Below are 23,992 nucleotides of genomic sequence, written 5' to 3'. Positions count from 1 at the left end.
TGAGGGATGGAGAGTGTGAGGGATGGAGTGTGTGAGGGATGGAGAGTGTGAGGGATGGAGAATGGGGTGAGGAATGGAGAGTGTGAGGGATGGAGTGTGTGAGGGATGGAGAGTTGGGTGAGGGATGGAGAGTGTGAGGGATGGAGAGTGTGAGGGATGGAGAATGGGGTGAGGGATGGCGAGTGTGAGGGATGGAGTGTGTGAGGGATGGAGAGTGGGATGAGGGATGGAGAGTGTGAGGGATCGAGTGTGTGAAGGATGGAGAGTGGGGTGAGGGATGGAGAGTGTGAGGGATGGAGTGTGTGAGGGATAGAGAGTGGGGTGAGGGATGGAGAGTGTGAGGGATGGAGTGTGTGGTGGATGGAGAGTGGGGTGAGGGATGGAGAGTGTGAGGGATGGAGTGTGTGAGTGATGGAGTGTGTGGGGTGAGGGATGGAGAGTGGGGTGAGGGATGGAGAGTGTGAGGGGTGGAGTGTGTTAGGATGGAGAGTGTGAGGGATGGAGTGTGTGAGGGATGGAGAGTGGGGTGAGGGATGGAGAGTGTGAGGGATGGAGAGTGTGAGGGATGGAGAGTGGGGTGAGGGATGGAGAGTGGGGTGAGGGATGGAGTGTGTGAGATGAGGGATGGAGAGTGTGAGGGATGGAGAGTGTGGGGTGAGGGATGGAGAGTGTGAGGGATGGAGAGTGTGAGGGATGGAGAGTGTGAGGGATGGAGTGTGGGGTGAGGGATGGAGTGTGTGAGGGATGGAGAGTGTGAGGGATGGAGAGTGTGAGGGATGGAGTGTGTGAGGGATGGAGAGTGGGGTGAGGGATGGAGAGTGTGGGGTGAAGGATGGAGTGTGGGGTGAGGGATGGAGAGTGTGAGGGATGGAGAGTGTGAGGGATGGAGAGTGGGGTGAGGGATGGAGAGTGGGGTGAGGGATGGAGAGTGTGGGGTGAAGGATGGAGTGTGGGGTGAGGGATGGAGAGTGTGAGGGATGGAGAGTGTGAGGGATGGAGAGTGTGAGGGATGGAGAGTGTGAGGGATGGAGAGTGGGGTGAGGGATGGAGAGTGTGAGGGATGGAGAGTGTGAGGGATGGAGAGTGTGAGGGATGGAGAGTGGGGTGAGGGATGGGGTTAGATGGAGTTCTTGGCCACTCTGATAATCATTGCTCTTCAAATGGATTCAGTTAAATCTCCTGCTCACTAACCCCGCCCCGGATCAAGTAGGTGATTGACAGCTGCTTCGCCAATCGCTGCTGTCGCTTACTGCCAGTCACCATCCCAGGAAAGGGGCGGATCGCAGACGGGTTGATGGACAGGGAGACTGCCCAATCACCATGAGGCACAGCAGCTCGTCCAGGAGAGAAAAGTGATGGCCATTCCATTGAACCACTCAGAGTGCAGAAAGCGGCGGCTTTTGTCCGCTAGTAGTCCAATGAGGGGTGAGGAGGCGGTGCTGAGGGCGGGTCTAATGCGGAGTCAGGAGCACGGAGAGCGGGCAGCCCCGAAGCGCCGATACCCGGACAGCACGGTGAGGGTGAGGGGGTGAAGCAGGGGCAGAGGACCCCCCTCGTGGGGGCAGTCCAGCTCCCGGAGCCGTGGGCCGCGTGGAGGGGAAGGGGAGTGGGGGGTGCTGATGATAGCAGCTGCAGCCGGATCCGGGTTCTGGGTTCTGGGCCCTGTGCCTGAGAGAGAGAGAGAGAGAGCGATCCCGGGGTATGGGGGAAAGAGGGAGAGATACCCACAGCCAATCCCCCCGCCCCAAGTGTCCCCTCCCCCCAAGTGTCCCCTGCCCCCCCTCCAGGTGCCCCCTCCCCCTGCCCCCCTCCAGGTGTCCCCCTCCCTCCCTCCAGGTGCCCCCTCCCCCTGCCCCCCTCCAGGTGCTCCCTCCCCCTGCCCCCCTCCAGGTGCTCCCTCCCCCTGCCCCCCTCCAGGTGCCCCCTCCCCCTGCCCCCTCCAGGTGCCCCCTCCCCCTGCCCCCTCCAGGTGCCCCCTCCCCCTGCCCCCCTCCAGGTGCCCCCTCCCCCTGCCCCCCTCCAGGTGCCCCCTCCCCCTGCCCCCCTCCAGGTGCCCCCTCCCCCTGCCCCCCTCCAGGTGCCCCCTCCCCCTGCCCCCTCCAGGTGCCCCCTCCCCCTGCCCCCCTCCAGGTGCCCCCTCCCCCTGCCCCCCTCCAGGTGCCCCCTCCCCCTGCCCCCCTCCAGGTGCCCCCCTCCCCCCCACCCTCCAAGTGTCCCCCCCCCCCCCCCCCCCACCAAGTGTCCGGTGTCCCCTCCCCCTCTCCCCCCCCCTCCAAGTGTCCAGTGTCCCCTCCCCTTCCCCCCCCCAAGTGTTTGGTGTCCCCTGCCCCAAGTGCCCCGTTCTCCCCCTTTCCCTGCCTCCACAATCCCTGATCTGTGGAACACCGTTAGGTATTTGTAAAGATTTGTAAAGTGTCTGTTAATTTAAAAGGTTCCATTGGTTTCCAGTCTACTGGCAAAGCTCAGGAAAATCTCTCCCCCTGCCTGGTATGTTGGGGAGGATTGAGGGTTGTTATCAGTCCTGTGTACAGGTGGCCTCTTGACTTACCTCCAGCTAATGTCACAGAGCCCTGGTTTACCACCATACTATCCCAAACAAGAGCCTTTTAACTTAGACAAAATATAAACCAGATCCTTCCCTGTTTGTGCAAACTACAGTTCATTTCTAATCTGAACGTTCCTTAATGGGTGTGAGGGTCAGTGCCAATAGCAAATCTTTACAAATGCCTAACAGTGTTCCACAGATCGGCGTTTGCAGCGGCAGGGACAAGCTCCCACATAGCAGAATGGTCAGAAAAGTAAGAGCACATGGGATACAAGGGAATGCGGCAAGTTGGTTTCAAAATTGGCTCAAAGACAGATAACAAAAGGTGATGGTTGATGGATGTTTTCCTGAATAGAAATTGGTGTTCCACAGGGCTCAATGTTGGGTCCCTTGCTGTTTGTTGTGTATATATTAATGATTTGGACTTAAATGTGGGAGGCATGATTGGGAAATTTGCAGATGACACAAAAATAGGCCGTGTAGTTGATAGTGAAGAGGATAGCTGTTATCTCCAGAATGATATCAATGGTTTGTTGAAGTGGGCAGAAAAGTGGCCGATGGAATTCAATCCAGTGAAGTGTGAGGTAATGCATTTGGGGAGAGCAAACAAAGCTAGGGAATACACAATAAACGGGAGGATAATGGGAGGGGTTGAAGAAGTGACAGAGCTTGGTGTGCATGTCCGCAGGTCCCTGAAGGTGGCAGGGCAGGCGGATAAGGTGATAAAGAAAGCATATGGAATGCTTTCCTTTATTGGACAAGGTATAGAATACAAAAGCAGGACGTAATGCTGGAACTGTATAAAATGCTGGTTCGGCCACAGCTGGAATTTTGTGTACGGTTCTGGTACCACATTACAGGAAGGATACAGTTGCTTTGGAGAGGGTACAGAGAAGATTTACAAGAATGTTTCCAGGGCTTGAAAATTGCAGCGATGAGGAAAGATTGGATAGGCTGGAGTTGTTTTCCTTGGAACTGAGGGGGTGACCTGATTGAGGTGTACAAGATTATGAGGAGCCTGGATGTTGTAGACAGAGATGCCGTTTCCCATAGTGGAGAGGCCAGTTACCAGGAGGCACAGATTTAAGGTGATAGGTAGAAGGATTAGAGGGGACATGAGGAAAAGCAACTTCACCCAGAGGATGGTGGGTGTTTGGAATTCACTGCCTGGTTTGGTGGTGGAGGCAGAAACCCTCAACTCATTTAAAAGGCACCTGGATCTGCACCTAAAGTGCTGGAATCTGCAAGGATACGGACCAGGTGCTGGAAGGTGGGATTAGAATGGGCAGCTGGTTTTTTTCTTCTCCAGCTGGCGTAGACACGATGGGCTGAATGGCCTCTGCTGTAACTTTTCTGTGCTTCTATTGTGTCCATTCAGGCACTCTGTCTTGGGAAAACATGGTCATCAGAAAAAATTAAAACTGCATTCTCCACACATTTCATTCACAATTGGGAGTTCCTGCGAATTCTAAAAATGAGAATGAAATTTATTCATCTTCCTCAGCTGTTTGTTTTCTAGTGTTTCTGTTTTGCTCAAAGCTTGTGACTTGTTCATACGCTGCCAAGGTTGCAGGGGTGTTGTTGGCTGATTATAAGATTTGTTTTAACACTAAACGGGTGGAAACTTGTGACCGGATCTGGCCAGCGGTCTTTCAAAATACTAGCAATATTGGGGATTATATTAAAATAAAATAAAGCAAATGTAATTCTCTATTTTCAGATTTAGATCAAGTGTTAAAATTTGACTTTCAGTTCCCAGGCTGCCTGTGTCTTTGTGTAAAGAATATGTTTGAATTGATCAATTATTTGGAGTTAAGCCTAATGGGGAGAAGAATAAAAACTTGCTGTGTTCCCCTTTCCCATCAATCCAAGTTTAGAAATGGTCTCGAGTCTGCAAAATGGCTTGTGTCGACAGTGTGGATTGTGCATGGTGGTTTCAAAAGTCATTATGGCGAGATCTTGGAAAATATGGACAACTTTCCATGTCTTGGGAGCCTCCTCTCTACAAAGGCAGATATAGGTGACAAAATTCATCATCGCCTCCAATATGCTAGCTCAGCTGACTGAGGAAAAGAGTAAAAACAACAAAAAAAAACAAGTTCTGTTGAAGGGTCGTGAGGACTCGAAACATCGACTCTTTTCTTCTCTACTGATGCTGCCAGGCCTGCTGAGTTTTTCCAGGTAATTCTGTTTTTGTTGAGGAAAAGAGTATTTGATTTACTGGGCAGCTGTGATCCCCATCCTGCTATATGCTTTGGAGACTTTAACAACCTACAGCAGGCACCTACAAGCACTGGAGAAGTACAGCCAGTAGTGCCTTTGCAAGATCCTCCAAATTGGGTGGCAAAAAAGGGAATTCAGCAACAGTGTCCTCTCCCAAGCCGATTGGCCCAGCATTGCGGTGCTAATCACTTAAAACTAGCTTCCCTGGTTGGGACATGTTATTCGTATGCCTCTCACTAGACTCCCAAAGCAACTGCTTTAACAGAACTTGTTTGCGGCAGGGGAAACCCAGGAGGGCAGCTGAAACGCTTTAGAGATGTCCTCAAAGCATCTCTGAAGAGTTCAAACGTACCTGCTGACTCATGGGAGACTCTGGCTTGTGGCCGACCAAAATGGAGAAGGTTTATTCAGGAAGGCACAAAACGCATCGTGAGACTTCTGGAACATGCAGAGGTGTCAGAGGGAGTGCACAAACCCCCAAGGTTTAGCATGTTGGGCCTATACTCATTGGAGTTTACAAGAATGAGAGCTGATCTTATTGAAACATATAAAACTGAAAGGCTTAATTCGACAGGTTGGATGCTGAGAGGATGGTTCCCTTTTGTGGAATCTAGAACTAGAGGGCATAGCTTCAAAATCAGTAGTCTTCCATTTAAAACGGAGACCAGGAGGAATTTCTTCTCTCAGGAGGGTTATTAATTTTTGGAATTCTCTACCCTAGAGAGCAGTGGAGGCTGGGTTATTCAATATATTCATGACTGAGTTACATTTTTAATTACAAGGGAGTCGAGGGTTATTTGAGTGGGTATGGGGGGCAGCAGAAAAGTGGAGCTAAGGCCACAATCAGATCAGCCATGATCTTATTGAATGCAGAGCAGGTTTGAGGTTATAGCACAGGGACCGCTGGGCCATTGTGTCTTTGCTCTTCATTTCCCTTTTGAAAGCCTCAATTGACCTTGCCTCCATCACACACTCATGCAGTGCATTCCAGATCCTAACGACTCACTGTGAGAAGTTTTCCCTCATGTCACCATTGCTTCCTTTGCCACTTAACCTTAAATCTGTGCCCTTTGGCTCGCCATCTTCCACCAATGGAAAGAATTTCTTACCTATTTTTTTCCAGACCCCTCATGATTTTGAATACATCTATCAAATCTCCTCTTAGCCTTCTTCAGGGAGAACAATCCCAACTTCTATCTATCTACGCAACTGAAGTGACTCATCCCTAGAACCATTCTCATGAATCTTTTCTGCAATCTCTCTATTGGCTTCACATCCTTGCTAAAGTGTGGTGTGTTTTATACAGGTTTAACATAACTTCCTTGCTTTTGTACTCTATGCTCCTATTGATAAAGCCCAGTGTATGCATTGTTAACTGTGTTTTCAACTTGTCCTGTCACCTTCAGTAATTTGTACACCCAGATATGTACACCCTGATCCCTCTGTTCCTGCACCCTCTTTAAAATTGGACCCTTTATTTTATATGGTGTCTCCATTCTTCCTACCAAAATGAATCACTTCACACTTCTCTGCATTAAATTTCATCTGTCATTTGTTCGTCCAATCCACAACCTGTTAATCTCCTTTCCAAGTTTAATACTAACCTCTTCATGGTTCACATTACTTCCAAGTTTTGTATCACCTGTGAAGTTTGAAATTGTGCCTAGTACACTAAGGTCTAAGTCATTATTATCAGGAAGATAACACAACCCCTGGAGAACTCCACTATATACTTTTCTGCAGTCCGATAAACAACCATCATTAACCACTTCTCTTTGTTTCCTGTCATTCAGCCAATTTTGTATTGATGATGCCACTGTCCCTTTTATTCCACGAGCTCTAACTTTGTTCAAAAGTTTGTGTGGCACTTTATCAGTTGCCTTTTGCAAGTCCATGTACATCTCATCAACAGCATGACCCTCATCAGCCCTCTACCTGATCAAGAAACTCAAGTAGGTTAGTTAATCACGATTTGCCCTTAGCAAATCCTTAACAATGGGTTTGTTATGCTGTCTTTCCTTGGCATTGTCCAAGTGACACACTCTAGAAACTCATGCCCCTCTCTGCCCTTTACGCTACTATCATCCCAGTCTATATGGTCTGAATTCAGATAATTGAAGTCCCCCATTATAACTACTCTAAAATTCTTGCACTTCTCTGTAATTTCCTTGCAAATTTGTTTCTCTACATCTTTCATGTTAGTTGCTGGTCTATTAACTACACCAAGCAATGTAATTGCACCTTTTTTGTTCCTTAGCTCTATCCAAATAGGTTCTGCCCTTGACCCCTCTGGGGCATCCTTTCATACGAACATAGATACGAAAAAGGAGCAGAAGTAGGCCATTCGGCCCCTTGAGTCTGCTCCACCATTCACTAAGATCATGTCTGATCTGTTTGTGTTTCAAATTCCCCTGATAACCTTTGATTCCCTTGCTCGAAATCATTCTATGAACTCCTCATCCAGGCTACTACTGCCAATCTGATTTTTCCAGCTTATGTAGATTAAAATCACCCATGGTTCTTGTCGTCCCTTTATTGCAAACACCTAATATTTCTTGTATACTTTGTCCTACATTGTGGTTACTGTTAGGGGGCCTGTAAACCACTCCCAATAATGACTTATTTCCCCTACTATTCCTCATCTCCACCCAAACCTATTCTACATCCTGATCACCTGAACCCAGGTCATCTCTAACTATTGCATCAATGCCATCCTTGATCAACAGTGTTACCCCTCCACCTTTACCAGCTTCCTTTTCTTCTTCAATGTCATATACCCTCGATATTCAGGACCCAATCCTTGTCACCCTGCAGCCAGGTCTCCGTAATGGGTTTCAGATCAGAACCCACTTCCCCCACACCAGCCTTTGAGCCATGCATTCATCTCTCTAATCTTATTTGCCCTATGCCAAATTGCACATGGCTCAGGGAATAATCCAGAGATTATTACCTTTGAAGTTCTGCTTAATTTGGTACCTAGCTTCTCATACTGACTATGCAGACGTATATGGTGCTGGGGATAATTCGGACAATACTATTGAGGTCCTGTTTGATAATTTCCTACCTAGCTGCCTAAATTCTGACTGTAGGACCACATCCCTCTTTCTGCCTATTGCTCTTACCCATGTGGACCACGACTGGCTGTTTACCCTCCCCCTCCGGGTGTTCTACAGCTGCTCAGTGACATCCTTAATCCTGGGACTAGGGAGGCAACACACCATCCTGGATTTACACCTGCAGCCGCAGAAATACCTGCCTATTCCCCTAACTATTGAATCCACTGTCAGTATTACTCAGAGGTCCCAACTTCCACATATGGCTGATCTACAGCCTGTGTATAAGTTGAGAAGTTACCAATAAATGAATTTATGGAATTGATTGAAGTTTTACTGATGGTAACATTACAACTCCTCTTTTCCAGAAAAATATTCCATGCTTTATGCTGATTTAGGTAAGATATTTGGCCTAGGAACGGAATGCGTTCTGCACCCAGTGACCATATTGAGCCCCCGTACCTAAGCAAAATAATGCGAAGACCAGTGCTTGCCCACCACCCCACCTCCCCCCACTAACCCCTTGTTATATTTCAGAGTTAGAAGAGTAACTCCAAACTGCATCAGTGTGAAATCCCCATTTTGCACCAGTATTCCTTGTGGCCTCTGGGTCAGGTTGCCAAAACGGAGAAATTCTGTGCTGAGACAACAGTGTACTAAGCTAGTGTATTTCCCAGTCCTATGGTCCATCCGTTTATTATTTTACACACTTATGCTTGAATATTATTTATAGATGAGAGACAGACCGTTTGACCCTGCAATCACCTGGCTGAATGTATTTTACATGGTATTTTTAACTCTCACAGCTCATTCAGACCAACAGGTTTATGCTGTACATAAACCTCCCCCCCCCACGCCTTTCTTCTTCTATCACTATGTAGGGTTAGCACGGCACAGAAGGATGCCATTCAGCTCATCGAGGCCATGCAGGCTTTCTGTAGAGTAATCCAGTTAGTTCCACTGCCCCAGTCCCTCAAGCACCATCAAATTTCCCCTAGAAATAATTGGTCGTCACTGCTGACACCGCCCTTGTGGAAAGCGAGTTTCAGGTCATTAACATTTGCTGTTTTATAAAGTCCTTCTAATCCTTTCTCCCTCCTGCTTGCTTAGCTTTCCCAATGCTAACACCTCTACAAACCTCTTCGCTTGTTGTCATAAATTTTAGTCATACTTTTTATGTTGGCAATTAACATTGTAACTGATTTCTATTAGTATTGTCAATGGAAATTCCTTCTGTAACAAGTTGCAGTGGCACTCCTTGCAAGCTGTGGCTAGGATTGTCGTGACATTAAATCCCTTATCCTCTGGCACAACGAGAAATGTCATGAGAGACCTGGTCGTAGAAAATTAGTGAAAGAACTAAGGAGAGATTTACTAACTACTGATATAATCTTTTTTTCAATATACACCACTGCAGTGAAGCTTTCATATGAAATGGTTCAGTAAGCATTAGAAGGCTAGCTGGGGACTGAAGGATCAAAGAACATTTTAATGCATTCATTTTAACTAGATTATTCTTTCATGGTATGTGGGTGTTGCTGGCTAGGCCAGCATTTATGGCTCATCCCTAATTGCCCTTGAGAAGGTGGAGTTGAGCTGCCTCCTTGAACTGCTGCAGTCCATGTGGTGTAGGTACACCCACAGTGCTGTTAGGGGGGAGTTCTAGGATTTTGACCCAGTGACAGTGAAGGAACGGTGATATATTTCCAAGTCAGGATGGTGTGTTGCTTGTAGGGGAACTACCAGTTGGTGGTGTTCCCATGTGACTGCTGCCCTTGTCCTTCTAGGTGGTAGAGGTCATGGATTTGGAAGGTGCTGTTGAAGGAGACTTGGTGAGTTGCTGCAGTGCATCTTGTAGATGGTACACGCTGGTGCCACTGTGCTTGTGGAGGGAGTGGACATTTAAGTTTGTGGATGGGGTGCCGATCAAGCAGACTGCTTTGTTCTGGATGGTGTCGAACTTCCTGAGTATTGTTGGAACTGCACTCATCTGGCCAAGTGGGGAGTATTCCATCACACTCCTGACTTGAGCCTTCTAGGTGGTGGACTGGCTTTGGGAAGTCAGGAGGTGAGTTATTCTCTGCAGAATTCCCAGCCTCTAACATGCTTTTGTAGCCACAGTATTTATGTGACTGGTCCAGTTCAGTTTCTGGTCAATGGTAAACACCCAGGACATTAATAGTGGGGGATTCAGCGATAGTAATGCCATTGAATATCAAGGGCAGATGGCTAGATGTTCTCATGTTGGAGATGGTCTTTGCGTGGCATGAATGTTACTTGCCACTTGTCTGCTCAAGTTTGGATATTGTCCAGGTCTTGCTGCATTTGGACATGGACTGCTTCAGCATCTGAGGAGTTACGAATGGCGCAGTTATCAGTGAACATCCCCACTTCTGACCTAATGATGGAAGGAAGGTCATCGATGAAGCAGCTGAAGATGGTTGGGCCTAGGACTGAGGAACTCCTGCAGTGATATCCCGGGGTTGAGCTGATTGACCTTCAACAGCCACAACCATCTTCTTTTATGCCAGATATGATTCCAACTGGTGGAGAGTTTTCCCCCGATTCCCATTGACTTCAATTTTGCTAGGGCTCCTTGATGCCACACTCGGTCAAATGCTGCCTTGATGTCAAGGACAGCCACTCTCACCTCACCTCATGAGTTCAGCTCTTTTGTCCATGTTTGGACAATTTGGCTCTTTAATGATGGAGTTAAGGAGTATCTTCTTGGAATTGGACAAGTGCAGCATCTACAGTCAAGTGGAGAATCCACTTATAAATTGGGGTTGTACTTTGCTAGTGTTTCGTTTGGCTTATCGGATTGGAAAAAGAGTACTTACCATCTAGGTGTCACCTTGTGCATTGGCTTTCAGATTCTGTGTCCTTGTTACTAACCCAGAAACAAAAATTAAAAACTGAAAGAACAAAGGATTCATCCTTTAAAGCAAAATATGCGGGTGCTGAAAATCTGAAATATGAAGCCGGGTAGCATCTGTGCAGAGATGGTGTTTCAGTTTGCTGTCCTTTCATCTGAACTTTAAGATGATAGAGATTAAAACAGAGCCTGGGATAAAATGGAGTGGATAGAGGAAAGATAACAAATCTATCAAATATGTCTGTGTACTGCTTTGACAAATGTGGGGATGATGTGGGTTCCGCCCTTGCCAACTGTGTTACCCCAAGAGATTCCTTACTTGTGTTTTTTAAATTGTTTTTGTTGTTGGTTTATTTAAGTATTTGGGATAGCAAACTTTTCTATTTAGCTTGTCACTTGTCCAATGGTTTTTTGCCTTATGTGCAGCCTGGAACTAGTCATGCAGGCGAGGAAAGTTTATGCTAAATTATTTAATGCTTTAGTGTATCCACACGAGAACAAGTTCGTTAAGAGAGTGAGATGGAATAAGGTGGAAGGAGGTTGAGAGTGAGATGGAATAAGGTGGAAGGAGGTTGAGAGTGAGATGGAATAAGGTGGAAGGAGGTTGAGAGTGAGATGGAATAAGGTGGAAGGAGGTTGAGAGTGAGATGGAATAAGGTGGAAGGAGGTTGAGAGTGAGATGGAACAAGGTGGAAGGAGGTTGGTATCGAGGATAAGCACTGGCTTAAACCTGTTGGTGCAAACGGTCTGTTTCTATGCCATAAATTCAATATCATTAATGATAGTGGAAAGAATCAAAATAATGCTATCTGCTAATGCTTGAACTTCTCTCAACAGATGCAGTTTATGCTGCTTTTTAGTCGTCAAGGGAAACTTCGACTGCAAAAATGGTATGTTCCCTTGTCAGACAAAGAAAAGAAAAAAATTACAAGGGAGCTTGTCCAGACAGTCTTGGCTCGCAAACCCAAGATGTGCAGCTTTCTGGAATGGAGAGACCTGAAGATTGTGTATAAAAGGTTGGAATTCAGACATTCTCTTTTAGCTCTGGAGTGTATATATCATTACTGGAATAATCAGCTGCTTTATCATTTCTTCAGAATAAACTACTCTGTAGCAGGAATATCGGTGAAGTGTGTTAGCTGAGAAGGAGGCCTCTGGGTGCATGTCGGTGGAGTGGGAGGGGCTGGGTGCGTGTTGGTGGTGGTGGTGCTCTGGATGCTTGTCGGTTGGGGCGGGGGGGTTGGTGGCTGGGCGCGTGAGGGGGGTGGTGGGGGCTGGGCGCGCGTCGGTGGAGGCTGGGCGCGCGTCGGTGGAGGCTGGGCGCGCGTCGGTGGAGGCTGGGCGCGCGTCGGTGGAGGCTGGGCGCGCGTCGGTGGAGGCTGGGCGCGCGTCGGTGGAGGCTGGGCGCGCGTCGGTGGAGGCTGGGCGCGCGTCGGTGGAGGCTGGGCGCGCGTCGGTGGAGGCTGGGCGCGCGTCGGTGGAGGCTGGGCGCGCGTCGGTGGAGGCTGGGCGCGCGTCGGTGGAGGCTGGGCGCGCGTCGGTGGAGGCTGGGCGCGCGTCGGTGGAGGCTGGGCGCGCGTCGGTGGAGGCTGGGCGCGCGTCGGTGGAGGCTGGGCGCGCGTCGGTGGAGGCTGGGCGCGCGTCGGTGGAGGCTGGGCGCGCGTCGGTGGAGGCTGGGCGCGCGTCGGTGGAGGCTGGGCGCGCGTCGGTGGAGGCTGGGCGCGCGTCGGTGGAGGCTGGGCGCGCGTCGGTGGAGGCTGGGCGCGCGTCGGTGGAGGCTGGGCGCGCGTCGGTGGAGGCTGGGCGCGCGTCGGTGGAGGCTGGGCGCGCGTCGGTGGAGGCTGGGCGCGCGTCGGTGGAGGCTGGGCGCGCGTCGGTGGAGGCTGGGCGCGCGTCGGTGGAGGCTGGGCGCGCGTCGGTGGAGGCTGGGCGCGCGTCGGTGGAGGCTGGGCGCGCGTCGGTGGAGGCTGGGCGCGCGTCGGTGGAGGCTGGGCGCGCGTCGGTGGAGGCTGGGCGCGCGTCGGTGGAGGCTGGGCGCGCGTCGGTGGAGGCTGGGCGCGCGTCGGTGGAGGCTGGGCGCGCGTCGGTGGAGGCTGGGCGCGCGTCGGTGGAGGCTGGGCGCGCGTCGGTGGAGGCTGGGCGCGCGTCGGTGGAGGCTGGGCGCGCGTCGGTGGAGGCTGGGCGCGCGTCGGTGGAGGCTGGGCGCGCGTCGGTGGAGGCTGGGCGCGCGTCGGTGGACAGTGCAGGGTGTGCTGACAGAGTCACCAGCGTGTGTCGATTGTGCATTGGTTTGATTTTCTTGCTGTGATCCTCCCCCTGTCAACTTGAAAGCAGATGGCTGTGGATGACCTAATGGAGATCTTTAAAATTATGAAAATGTTTATTATAGTAGACAGAATTTCTCACTTAGAGCAAAGTTACAACCAAAGGGAGTGTTTTAAATGAATAGTATCGATGTACACCCTCCCCTTTAAATACAGATGTATGAGGGAAATGGCACTGGAGGATTTTTGCTAATATAGTCAGATGAGATGAGGTTGGGAGGATGCGCAAGTGAAGCATAAACGCAGCCATGGACTGATTGGGCTAAATGGTCTGGTTCTGTGCTGACTATTCTGTCATTCTATGCATCCAAAGCCAGAAAGTATTTCTTCATGTGGGGAGCCAACAGCGGCTGTAATTGTTTTCAGGAAGAATGATTCAGACCATAACAGTGAATTCCATCAACAAATAGTAGATGATGTTATGTACTGCCTGCAACATGTGGGAAGTCCTAGATGCTCTTTGTGCTCTGACCGACCACGTATGCAGGAAGTGCCACCAGCTGCAGCTACTTGAGCTCCGAGTTTTGGAGCTTGAGCGGCAGCTGGAAGCACTGAGGTGCATCCGCGAGACTGAGTGTTTCGTGGATAGCACGTTTTTAGACATGGTCACCCCACAGCTTACGGAAGTGCAGACAGAGAGGGAATGGGTGACCATCAGTCAGAAGAAAGGTGTCAGGCAGGTAGTCAGGAAATCCCCAGGGTGCATCTCACTCAAGAACCCGTTTTTCTGTGTTGGAAAACGGTGAGAGTGACGGTTCCTCTGGGGCGTGCAGCTACGCTTATGGCACTGTGAGTGGCTTAGCTGCACGTGGGGGGAGAAAAAAGAGAAGAGCAATAGTGGTAGGAGACTCAAAAGTAAGGGAAACAGACAGGCGTTTCTGCAGCCGTAGATGTGATTCAGGATGGTATGTTGCCTCCCTGGTGCCAGAGTCAAGGATGTCACTGAACGGCTGCAGGGCATCCTAAAGGGGGAGGGCAAACAGACAGAGATTGTAGTACATATTGGTACCAACAACATAGGTAGAAAGAGGGATGAGGTCCTGCAAGGAGAATTTAGGGAGCTAGGAAACAGATTAAAAAACAGGACCTCAAAGGTAGTAATCTCTGGATTACTTCCAGTGCTACGTGCTAGTGAGTATAGAAATAGGAGGTTAGTCCAGATGAATGCGTGGCTGGAGAGATAGTGCAGGAGGGAGGGCTTTAGATTTCTGGGACATTGGGGCCATTTCTGGAGGTGGTGGGACCTGTACAAGGCGGACAGGTTGCACCTGAACCGGAATGGGACCAACATCCTTGCAGGGACGTTTGCTAGTGCTGTTGGGGAGGGTTTAAACTAACTTGGCAGGGGGATGGGATCCTGAGAGGAGGTTCAGCAGGGGGAGATGCACAGCCAAAGTTAGAAGAGAGAGCAAGTGAGTCTGGAAGGAATAGAAATTATAGGCCAGTTAAGGCACAAGGGAGCTTGGCAAGGTTGAATGGTATTTATTTTAATGCAAGGAGTCTGATGAATAAAGCAGATGAGTTGAGGGCACAAATTAACACATGGAAGTACGACGTCATTGCTGTCACAGAGACATGGTTGAGAGAGGGACAGGATTGGCAGCTCAATATTCCAGGATATATGGTCTTCAGGCGAGACAGGGAAGGAGGTAAAAGAGGAGGAGGTATCGCAATATTGATCAAGGAATCAATTACAGCAGTAAGGAGGGATGACATCTTAGAAGGCTCCTCAAATGAAGCTATATGGGTAGAACTGAAAAACAAAAAAGGAGCAATCGCATTGCTGGGCGTGTACTATAGGCCCCCAAACAGTCAGAGAGAAATAGAAAAGGAGATATGTAGGCAAATTTCAGAGAAGTGTAAATATAATAGGGCAGTAATAGTGGGAGATTTCAACTTCCCCAGTATTAACTGGGTTAGTCATAGTGTGATAGGTTTAGAGGGAGAGGAATTCTTAAAATGCATCCAGGAGAGTTTTTTAAGGCAGTACGTAGAAGGTCCTACAAGAGGGGTGGGGGTGATCCTGGACTTAATTTTAGGGAATGAAGCCAGGCAAGTGGTAGAGGTATCAGTGGGGGAGCATTTTGCACATAGTGATCATAACTCCGTTAGATTCAAGGTTGTTAGGGAAAAGGACAAGGATGGGCCAGAAATCAGAGTTCCAAATTGGGGGAAGGCTAATTTTAATAATGTCAGATATGATTTGGCCAGAGTGAACTGGGAGCAGCTACTTTTAGGTAAATCTGTGTCAGAGCAGTGGGACTCATTCAAGAAGGAAATAGGGAGAGTACGGGGCCAACATATTCCAGTAGAGACAAAGAATGGGACCAACAAATCCAGGGAACCCTGGATGTTGAGGTATATGTGGGATTGGATAAAGAGAAAAAGAGAGGCTTATGGCAGATACCGAGAGCTCAAAATAGCGGAAGCCCTAGAGGAGTATAGAATGTGTAGGGAGGAACTTAGAAAGGAAATTAGGAGAGCAAAAAGGGGGCATGAAAAAACATTGGCAGGCAAAATAAAGGAAAATCCAAAGTTATTTTACAAATACATTAAGAGTAAGAGGATAACTAGGGAAAGAGTAAGGACCATAGTGGCAATTTGTGTGTGGAGCTGGAAGACGTAGGTAGGGTTCTAAATGAATACTTTATGTCGGTGTTCGCAAGTGAGAGGGACGACGTGGGTATGGAAATCAGGCAGAAGGACTGTGATATAATTAAAGAAATTAGCATAGATAAGGAGGAGGTTCTAAGTGGTCTGGCGGGCTTAAAAGTAGATAAATCTCCAGGCCAAGATTAAATGTATCCCAGGCTGTTGAGTGAGGCAAGGGAGGAGATAGCAGGGGCACTGGCAATAATTTTCAATACCTCTCTGGCCACAGGAGAGGTGCCAGAGGACTGGAGGACAGAATAACTTGTGGTACCATTATTCAAGAAGGAAGGAAGGGATAAACCAGGGAACTACAGGCCAGTCAATCTAACCTCAGTGGTGGGGAAACTATTGGAAGCAATTCTGAGGGACAGAATTAATCTACACTTGGAGAGGCAGAGATTGATCAAGGAAGTCAGCATGGTTTTGTTAAGGGGAGGTCATGTCTGACCAATTTGACTGAATTTTTCGAAGAGGTGACCAGGTGTGTAGATGAGGGCAATGCATTTGACATAGTCTACTTGGACTTCAGCAAGGCTTTTGATAAGGTCCAGCATGGGAGACTGATAACGAAGATAAGAGCCCATGGGATCCAAGGCAGTTTGGCAAATTGGATCCAGAATTGGCTGAGTGGCAGGAAGCAGGGGGTGATGGTTGAGGGGTGTTTTTGTGACTGGATGCCTGTGTCCAGTGGGGTTCCACGGGGATCAGTATTGGGTCCCGTGCTGTTTGTGGTATATATAAACGATTTAGACTTGAATGTAGGAGGGTTGATCAGTAAGTTTGCGGATGACGTGAAAATTGGTGGGGTGGTAAATAATGAGGAGGATAGTCTTAGATTACAGGAGGAAATAGACGGGTTGGTCAGATGGGCTGGTCAGTGGCAAATGGAATTTAATCCGGATAAGTGTGAGGTGATGCACTTGGGCAAGACAAACAAAGCACGGGAATACACGATGAATGGTAGGACCCTGGGAAGTACTGAGGATCAGAAGGACCTTGATATGCATGTCCACCCGGTCCCTTAAGGTAGGGGGACAGGTAGATAAGGTGATTAAGAAGGCATATGGGATACTTGCCTTTATTAGCCAAGGCATAGAATATAAGAATAGGGAGGTTATGCTGGAACTGTATAAAATCCTAGTTAGGCCTAGTATTGCGTGCAGTTCTGGAATCTGCATGATAGGAAGGATGTGATTGCAGAGGAGATTTACCAGGATGTTGCCTGGGCTGGAGAGTTTTAGTTATGAGGAGAGATTGGATAGACTGGGGTTATTTTCCCTGGAGCAGAGGAGATTGAGAGGGGGCATGATTGAGGTGTATAAAATTATGAGGGGCATAGATAGGGTAGACAGGAAGGAACTTTTCCCCTTGGTGGAGGGATCAATAACCACGAGGCATAGATTTAAGGTAAGGGGAAGGAGGTTTAGAGGGGATGTGAGGAAGAATTTTTTCACCCAGAGGGTGGTGGGAATCTGGAACTCACTGCCTGAAAGGGTGGTGGAGGCAGAAAGCCTCATAACATTTAAGAAGTATTTGGATGTGCACTTACGATGCCATGGCATACAAGGCTATGGGCCTAGTGCTGGAAAATGGGATTAGAATAGTTAGGTACTTGTTCGACTGGCGCAGACTCAATGGGCCGAAGGGTCTTTTTCTGTGCTGTAGACCTCTTTGACTATGACTTGTTCTGAGATGACACCTTTGACCTTTTTACTTCTGTTCCTCCAAGTCTCAAACACACTTTCATCCTGATCAGTGTCTCTGATCACTGTCAGTGATTTGATCATATTAAAAGGATAGTTTATCCACTTGTCAGACAGCCTCTTCTCTTTGTCAGCTGCATCTTTGTGTGGCTGCTGCCACTAACTGACTCCCCAGTCATGCCTGTGACAACATGTGCTTTTTGTCCTTTTTTTATTGATGTTCAGCTCCTGATGTTTATTCTGCTCCCTGTCACCTTGCCCTGATGCAAGGACGGAACGATTCTCAATACAGAGACCAGGAATAAAATGCACAAGAACAGCAGTCATTGAAGGATGAGTTGGAGATAGATTTTTCGATACGCTGTTAGTTTAAGGCTTGTATTGTAATTTGACCTCCTTTACATTCGGGCTAAAAATTGGACAAATAATGTCTTTCCACCACCCCTCTTTTATTTAGCCCTTGCAGCAAGTTTTCTCCTACATTCATTCAGCCCTGACATTGAAGTGTCATTTCTGGTGTTTTAAAATTACTTCTGTATTTTAGATTGTGCAGTGACTGACAGGCTGTACATTTAGTTTTTTTTTCATCGTACCTGTGCTGTGCACATAAACAAAAGCTGCTTGCTGGAGGAGTTGTCTTGACTTTCAGCTGAGTGGAATTTGGTCATGCTGCACTTTAAAGTTCTGTTTTTTAAGTGCTTTGTGACATCCTGAAAATGTGAAAAATGCTCTGCAAATGTGTAGTTTTTCCATAGTATTTCCATAGAGGGTGAATTCAACCCCACTAGTTATGAGTTTGGTGCCATTAATTTGTTCATTTCGGTATGGATTTAATAAATGTCTAAAAATGCTTATTAATATTGGTTGCATGTTAATTTAACATGTATTTTGAGGTTTACTCCAGAAGTGTAAAACAGTATTTTTCTTAAAGTTCCTATAGTCAGTCCTCTGGGTTGATGCTTTCAGGTAAGGTGCAATGGTTTTAATAACTTATGTGACTGAAATATTATGTTTGTGTAGGTATGCAAGTCTTTATTTCTGCTGTGCTATTGAGGACCAGGACAATGAGCTCATAACCCTTGAGATTATCCATCGTTATGTTGAACTCCTAGACAAGTATTTTGGAAGTGTGAGTTGAAAACCTTTGATTCATTTTATATATAATAACAACCTTTGTGCACAGCAAATGTGACTGATATTTAAAATTGGAAGGTGTGACTGCAAGATAGATTATGAAGTCATGTGCCTCTCAGACAGTCCATTTCATACACCATTGAACAGATCTGTCTGCTTGTAAGTTTCTTAAGTGCTATTTATCCTGATGTATACTATCTGACAAATATACAAAGGGGAAATCTCATTATTCAAGGTTCAGATCAAAATCCCAATTTAATCCAGATTGGAATTGACTAATTATTCAGAGCATTGAACAAGTTTAATGGCTCTCAAAGACATAGTACATTTTAGTCATCTGTTCATTTTCTTCCTTCAAGGTGAATCATGTCATTTACTTATTTTGTTTAAATTTGGAGATTAAATTTTTGACTTGCTGGTATGAAAACTTTCCAAAAAGGAAAAAGCCCTCAGAGCAGGATCATCTTCTCTTCCAAAATATTCTCATTCAAAGCTGCCCCCTCACTCTCAATTGTCAAGAAGCAGGGTCTGATTCCACAATGCTGACAGCCAACCTAAGGAGTTGGACGACATTAATGGCTAAGTATTAGGCGTGCTCAGTTAGCTCAGTTGGCTGGATGGTTGGTTTGTGATAGAGTGATGCCAACAGTGCAGGTTCAATTCCTGTGCCGGCTGAGGTCAACCTCGCCCCTCGCCTGAGGTGTGGTGACCCTCAGGTTAAACTCACCACCAGTCATCTCTCTCTAATGAGAGAGTAGCCTGTGGTCCTCTGGGACTATGGAAACTTTCATTCATTTCATTCTAATGATGCACATTCTATCAGAGGCTATACTAATAGCAACCAGGAGGTTGACCCATCCATTTTGCTATAGACACACACATAGAACATTTAATTGGATTGGTATGTACATTTATGGGTATAATTTTCAAGTTGTCCACCTTAATTATGTACATGTCCATCTCTGGTGCATTTCAGTTTGAAACCTTTTTTAATAACAAGAGATATACTTGCATTGGAAGCAGTTTAGAGAAGGTTCACTAGGTTGATTTCTGGGATGAAGGGATTGTCTTATGAGGAAGATTGAGCTTTAGTTGGAGCTTAGAAGAATGAGAGGTGATCTTATTTTTTGAAACTTATAAGATTATGAGGGGACTCGACAAGGTAGAAGCCAAGAGGATAGTTTCCCTTGTGGGGAATCTAGAACTAGGGGGCACAGATTCAAAATAAGGGGTCTCCCATTTAAAACTGAGATGAGGAGGAATTTCTTTTCTCAAAGGGTTGTTAGTCTTTGGATTTCTCTTCCACAGAGAGCAGTGGAGGCTGGATCATTGAATATATTCAAGGCTGAGTTAGACAGATTTTTTGATCTACAAGGAAGTCAAGGGTTATGGGGTCAGTCAGGAAAGTGGAGTTGAGGCCACAATTGGAGTAGCCATGATCTTGTTGAATGGTGGAGCAGGCTTGATGGGATGAATGGCCTCCACTTGCTCCTATTTCTTATGTTCCTTTAACAAAATTTTATCATTGATTTGAGATCTTGGAATTGGATTTGGAATAATGTCATGAACCAATATTCTGTAAAAGGGGCTTTTATGAATTTAAACCCAATTTTTTTACAAGATTAATTGAAAGGCTAGAATTATTATTGCCATGTGGCACTTAACCTTAATTCCCCTCTATTGCAGACCTGAATCTGGAAGTGTACAGTTATGGGTATTGGGATTGGCAAAAAGGACATAAATGATGAGGGAAGTGAATCAAAATATAACCTACAGTAACTATTATGTAAATGTAAGCTTTAATATGGACCATACAGTAGCAAATCAGAATCTTGTATAATTAGTTAATACTCCAAACTTGTGAAGTTCCATGTCAGTGTATTTTTGTAGCACCATCTGTCAATGGTATGGTGATTAAATACATAACTTGCGCTTCCTAAACGTTATATCTGTTTGTGAAGACAAATACATTACTATTGCTGACATAAAGCTACTCACTTCCCTTGATTAGAAACATAGAAAATAGGAGCAGTAGGAGGTCATTTGGCCCTTCGAGCCTGCTCTGCCATTCAATATGATCATGGCTGATCCTCTATCTCAACAGCATGCTCCTGCTTTCTCCCCATACCCCTTGACGCCTTTAGAGTTCAGAAATATATCCATTTCCTTCTTAAATATATTCAGTGACTTGGCCTCCGCAGCCTTCTGTGGTAGAGAATTCCACAGGTTCACCACCCTCTGAGTGAAGAAGTTTCTCCTCATCTCAGTCCCAAATGATCTACCCCGTATCCTGAGACTGTGACCCCTTGTTCTAGACCCCCCCAGCCAGAGGAAACTTCATCCCTGCATCCAGTTTGTCTAGCCCTGTCAGAATTTTGTACATTTCAATGAGATCCCCTCTCTTTCTTCTGAACTCCAGTGAATACAGACCATTTGCCTTCTTAACTGCTTGCTGCACCTGTGTGCTTGCTTTCAGTGATTGGTGTACAAGAGCACCCAGGTAGGTCCCTTTGTACATCAACATTTCCCATCTATCACCATTTAAATAATACTGTTCTGAATAATGTTCTAAATAATACTAATTCTGTTTTTCCTACCGAAGTGGATAACTTCACATTTATCCACATTATACAGCATCTGCCATGTATTTGCCCACTCACTCAACTTGGCTGAATTGCCTTGAGGATTGGGAACCCTGCATGCCTGGTATTTGCAGATTAGAAACTTATTTGGCACAATTTATTAAAAAATTGTAGTTACTCAAGTTATACAATATTGTCTGTGCTAATATTGGGTGAGATCTAAACCAAGTGGTGCTGTGTAATCACCATATTTTTGTTTCCCTCCTTTTGAAGGTCTGCGAACTTGACATTATCTTTAACTTTGAGAAGGCTTATTTTATCTTGGATGAGTTCTTGTTAGGAGGAGAAGTGCAGGAGACTTCAAAGAAGAATGTACTGAAAGCAATCGAACAAGCTGATCTGCTGCAGGAGGTATGAGTTGAGGAATGTACTTGCCAGAGCATGAGCATGTTTCTGTTATGGCAGGAAGAATTATTATCCTTGTGCTAATTTTAACTGAAAAGTCCTGCTTCGATTGCAAAGCACCATTTCTGCAATTTCCTTCCTTTGTGTTTGCGGTATGCTGTGTGTAGTGTGCAGTTGCATTGTCTTGTGACAAGTCAAATTTGTTGTTAAAATTGTTTGCATAGATGTAAAGGTGTACATGTCTTAAATTTTTTTTTCTGGATTCAAAAAAAACTGCAGCTTTTTGTCCCACGTTTGCTTAGGCTTGGTCACTTAAGATAGCCATGATTCCTCAGATACGATAATTTCTGCCTTTTTAAAACTCTCCAGTTTACCTTTTGTTCTATATTGTCTCCCTCTTCTCCCTCTTCCTCCATAAATTCTCCTTTGTCTAGAGAGCTCGGTTTCTCATTCAGGTTTGACACAAGTTCTAGTTACAGCCGTATTAGTTTAGCGCCCCCCTTGTTACTTACCTGTGCTTCTTTACTGTCCCATTGCTGAAACCTAAAAGCTGGACTCATTTTTATCATACTTTTCAGTATAGTTTGAATGTTATTACATAGAGCCAAATGCACGGTATTGTGCAAAATTTAATAGAACAAGCAGCATGCTGGGATAACTTGGTGGTTAAGCATCACTGTGTACCTTTCTCAGAATAATTACTCTACAGACTCTTCAGAACTGTTGTATCTCATTATACCTAACTATTACCAGGAGGTATTTGCATGAAAACATTAGGATTAAAGTGTCTCGCTCGCTGCCATTCTGCCACATGTAGAATTGGCTCTGGAACCAAACTTCTCAATTGAGGGTGGTCCCTCTCCTACTCCAGAGCAGCCCCCCTGAGAGGCCCCAGGTGGGTGTGGGAATGCTTGCAAGTCCCTGGCTGGATGCCACACGGTTGCAATTTGTCCCAGTGGACTAGAAGGTCGCCTCAATCAGGCTTTGGGCCTCAGAGAGGAAAGCTTGTTGTTTGCGTTTATGCAGCAAACAGCAGCTCGGAGTACTCAGCCTTCTTCGAGATGGTGGCATTGGTGCTCGATAGGGTGCCACCAAGTGACTCTGTTGTCTCGCTGAGTGACTTCAATGCTTACGCAGGCAACAAAGGGGGATACCTAGAGAGGGGTGACTGGGAGGAACAGTCTCCCCGATCTGAACCCGAGTGGTGAGTTGTTACTGGACTTCTGTGCTAGTCATGGATTGTCCATAACAAACACCACGTGCAAACACGATGCTCATAAGTGTACTTGGTACCAGAGCACCTTGGGTCGAAGGTCGGTGATTGACTTTATAGTTGTGTCATTGGACCTGAGGCCATATGTTCTGGACACTTGGGTGAAAAGAGGGACGGAGCTGTCAACTGATCACCATTTGGTGATGAGTTGGATTTGGCGCGCGGGACGTGGGCTGGACAGTCATGGGAGGCTCAAACGTGCTGTGAGGGTCACCTGGGAATGTCTGATGGACATTTCTGCATGAAGTGATTTCAGCTCCCATCTCCGGAAGAATTTCTCTTGTATCCTGGGTGAGGCCAAGGACATCGAGTCCGAATGGGCCACGTCCAAGACTTCAATCATTGAGGTGGCCATGAAAAGCTGTGGCTTGAAGGTGGCCGGTGCCTGTCATGGCGGCAACCCTAGGACCTGCTGGTGGACAACAGTGGTGAGGGAGGCTGTCAAATCAAAGAAGGAGGCTTTCTGGGCAATTCTCGTAAATTGGTCTCCTCATTTGGTTGAGGGGTACTTGTTGGCCAGGATGGCTACAGCAGCAGCTGTTGAAGCTCCGGCTTGGGAGGAGTTTGGAGAAGGCCATGGAGACAGATTAGCAGATGGCATCATAATGATATTGAAGGTGCTGGACAGTGCTGGGGTGTTGTGGTTAGCAGCTTCTTCAGTGTTGCATGGAAGGTGGGGACAATACCGCTGGATTGGCAAACTGTGGTGCTGGTCCCCATCTTTAAGAAAGGGGACCAGAGGGTGTGTTACAATTATAGAGGGATCACACTCCTCAGCCTCCCTGGGAAAGCCAATGCCAGAGTGCTGGAGAGGAGACTTAGTCCGTCAATCGAACCTCAGATTCAGGAGGAACAATGTGGATTCCACCCTTGCTGTGGAACAGTGGATCAGCTCTTTGCCCTCTCATGGATATTTGAGGATTCGTGGGAGTTTGCTAGTCTGGCCCACCTCTGTTTTGTAGACCTGGAGAAGGCGTGCGACCACGTTCCTTGGGATATTTTGTGGGAGATGCTGTGGGAATATGAGGTGCTGGTACTGCTTCTGTGTTCTGTCAGGCCCCTCTGTTGGCGGAGTGAGAGTTGTGTCCGTATTCTCGGCGTTAAGTCAAATTCATTCAAGGTGGGTGTTGGACGCCGCCAATGGTGCATCTCGTCTTCATTCCTGTTCATGAGTTTCATGGACAGGATATCAAGGCACAACTGAGGTACGGAGGGTATCCAGT

At 47.0% G+C, this 23,992-nt stretch overlaps 1 protein-coding gene across 3 annotated transcripts in view; it reads left to right on the top strand.

Moving 5' to 3' along the window:
• Window positions 1-1,436: 1,436 nt before the first annotated feature.
• LOC144691466 (AP-1 complex subunit sigma-2) overlaps window positions 1,437-23,992 on the top strand; it is a 51,518-nt gene continuing 28,962 nt past the window's right edge. For all 3 annotated transcript variants that reach the window (XM_078559572.1, XM_078559571.1, XM_078559573.1), the window contains exons 1-4: window positions 1,437-1,514; window positions 11,534-11,712; window positions 18,396-18,504; window positions 21,365-21,502. In XM_078559572.1, coding sequence (XP_078415698.1) covers window positions 1,455-1,514; window positions 11,534-11,712; window positions 18,396-18,504; window positions 21,365-21,502 — 486 coding nt within the window. In that variant the 5' untranslated portion in view covers window positions 1,437-1,454. The remainder of the gene's footprint in view (window positions 1,515-11,533; window positions 11,713-18,395; window positions 18,505-21,364; window positions 21,503-23,992) is intronic.

Source organism: Cetorhinus maximus, chromosome 16 (genome assembly GCF_964194155.1).
Source record: "Cetorhinus maximus chromosome 16, sCetMax3.hap1.1, whole genome shotgun sequence".
In the NCBI taxonomy this organism is placed as follows: domain Eukaryota; kingdom Metazoa; phylum Chordata; class Chondrichthyes; order Lamniformes; family Cetorhinidae; genus Cetorhinus; species Cetorhinus maximus.
This window is presented reverse-complemented; position numbering and strand designations above follow the sequence as displayed.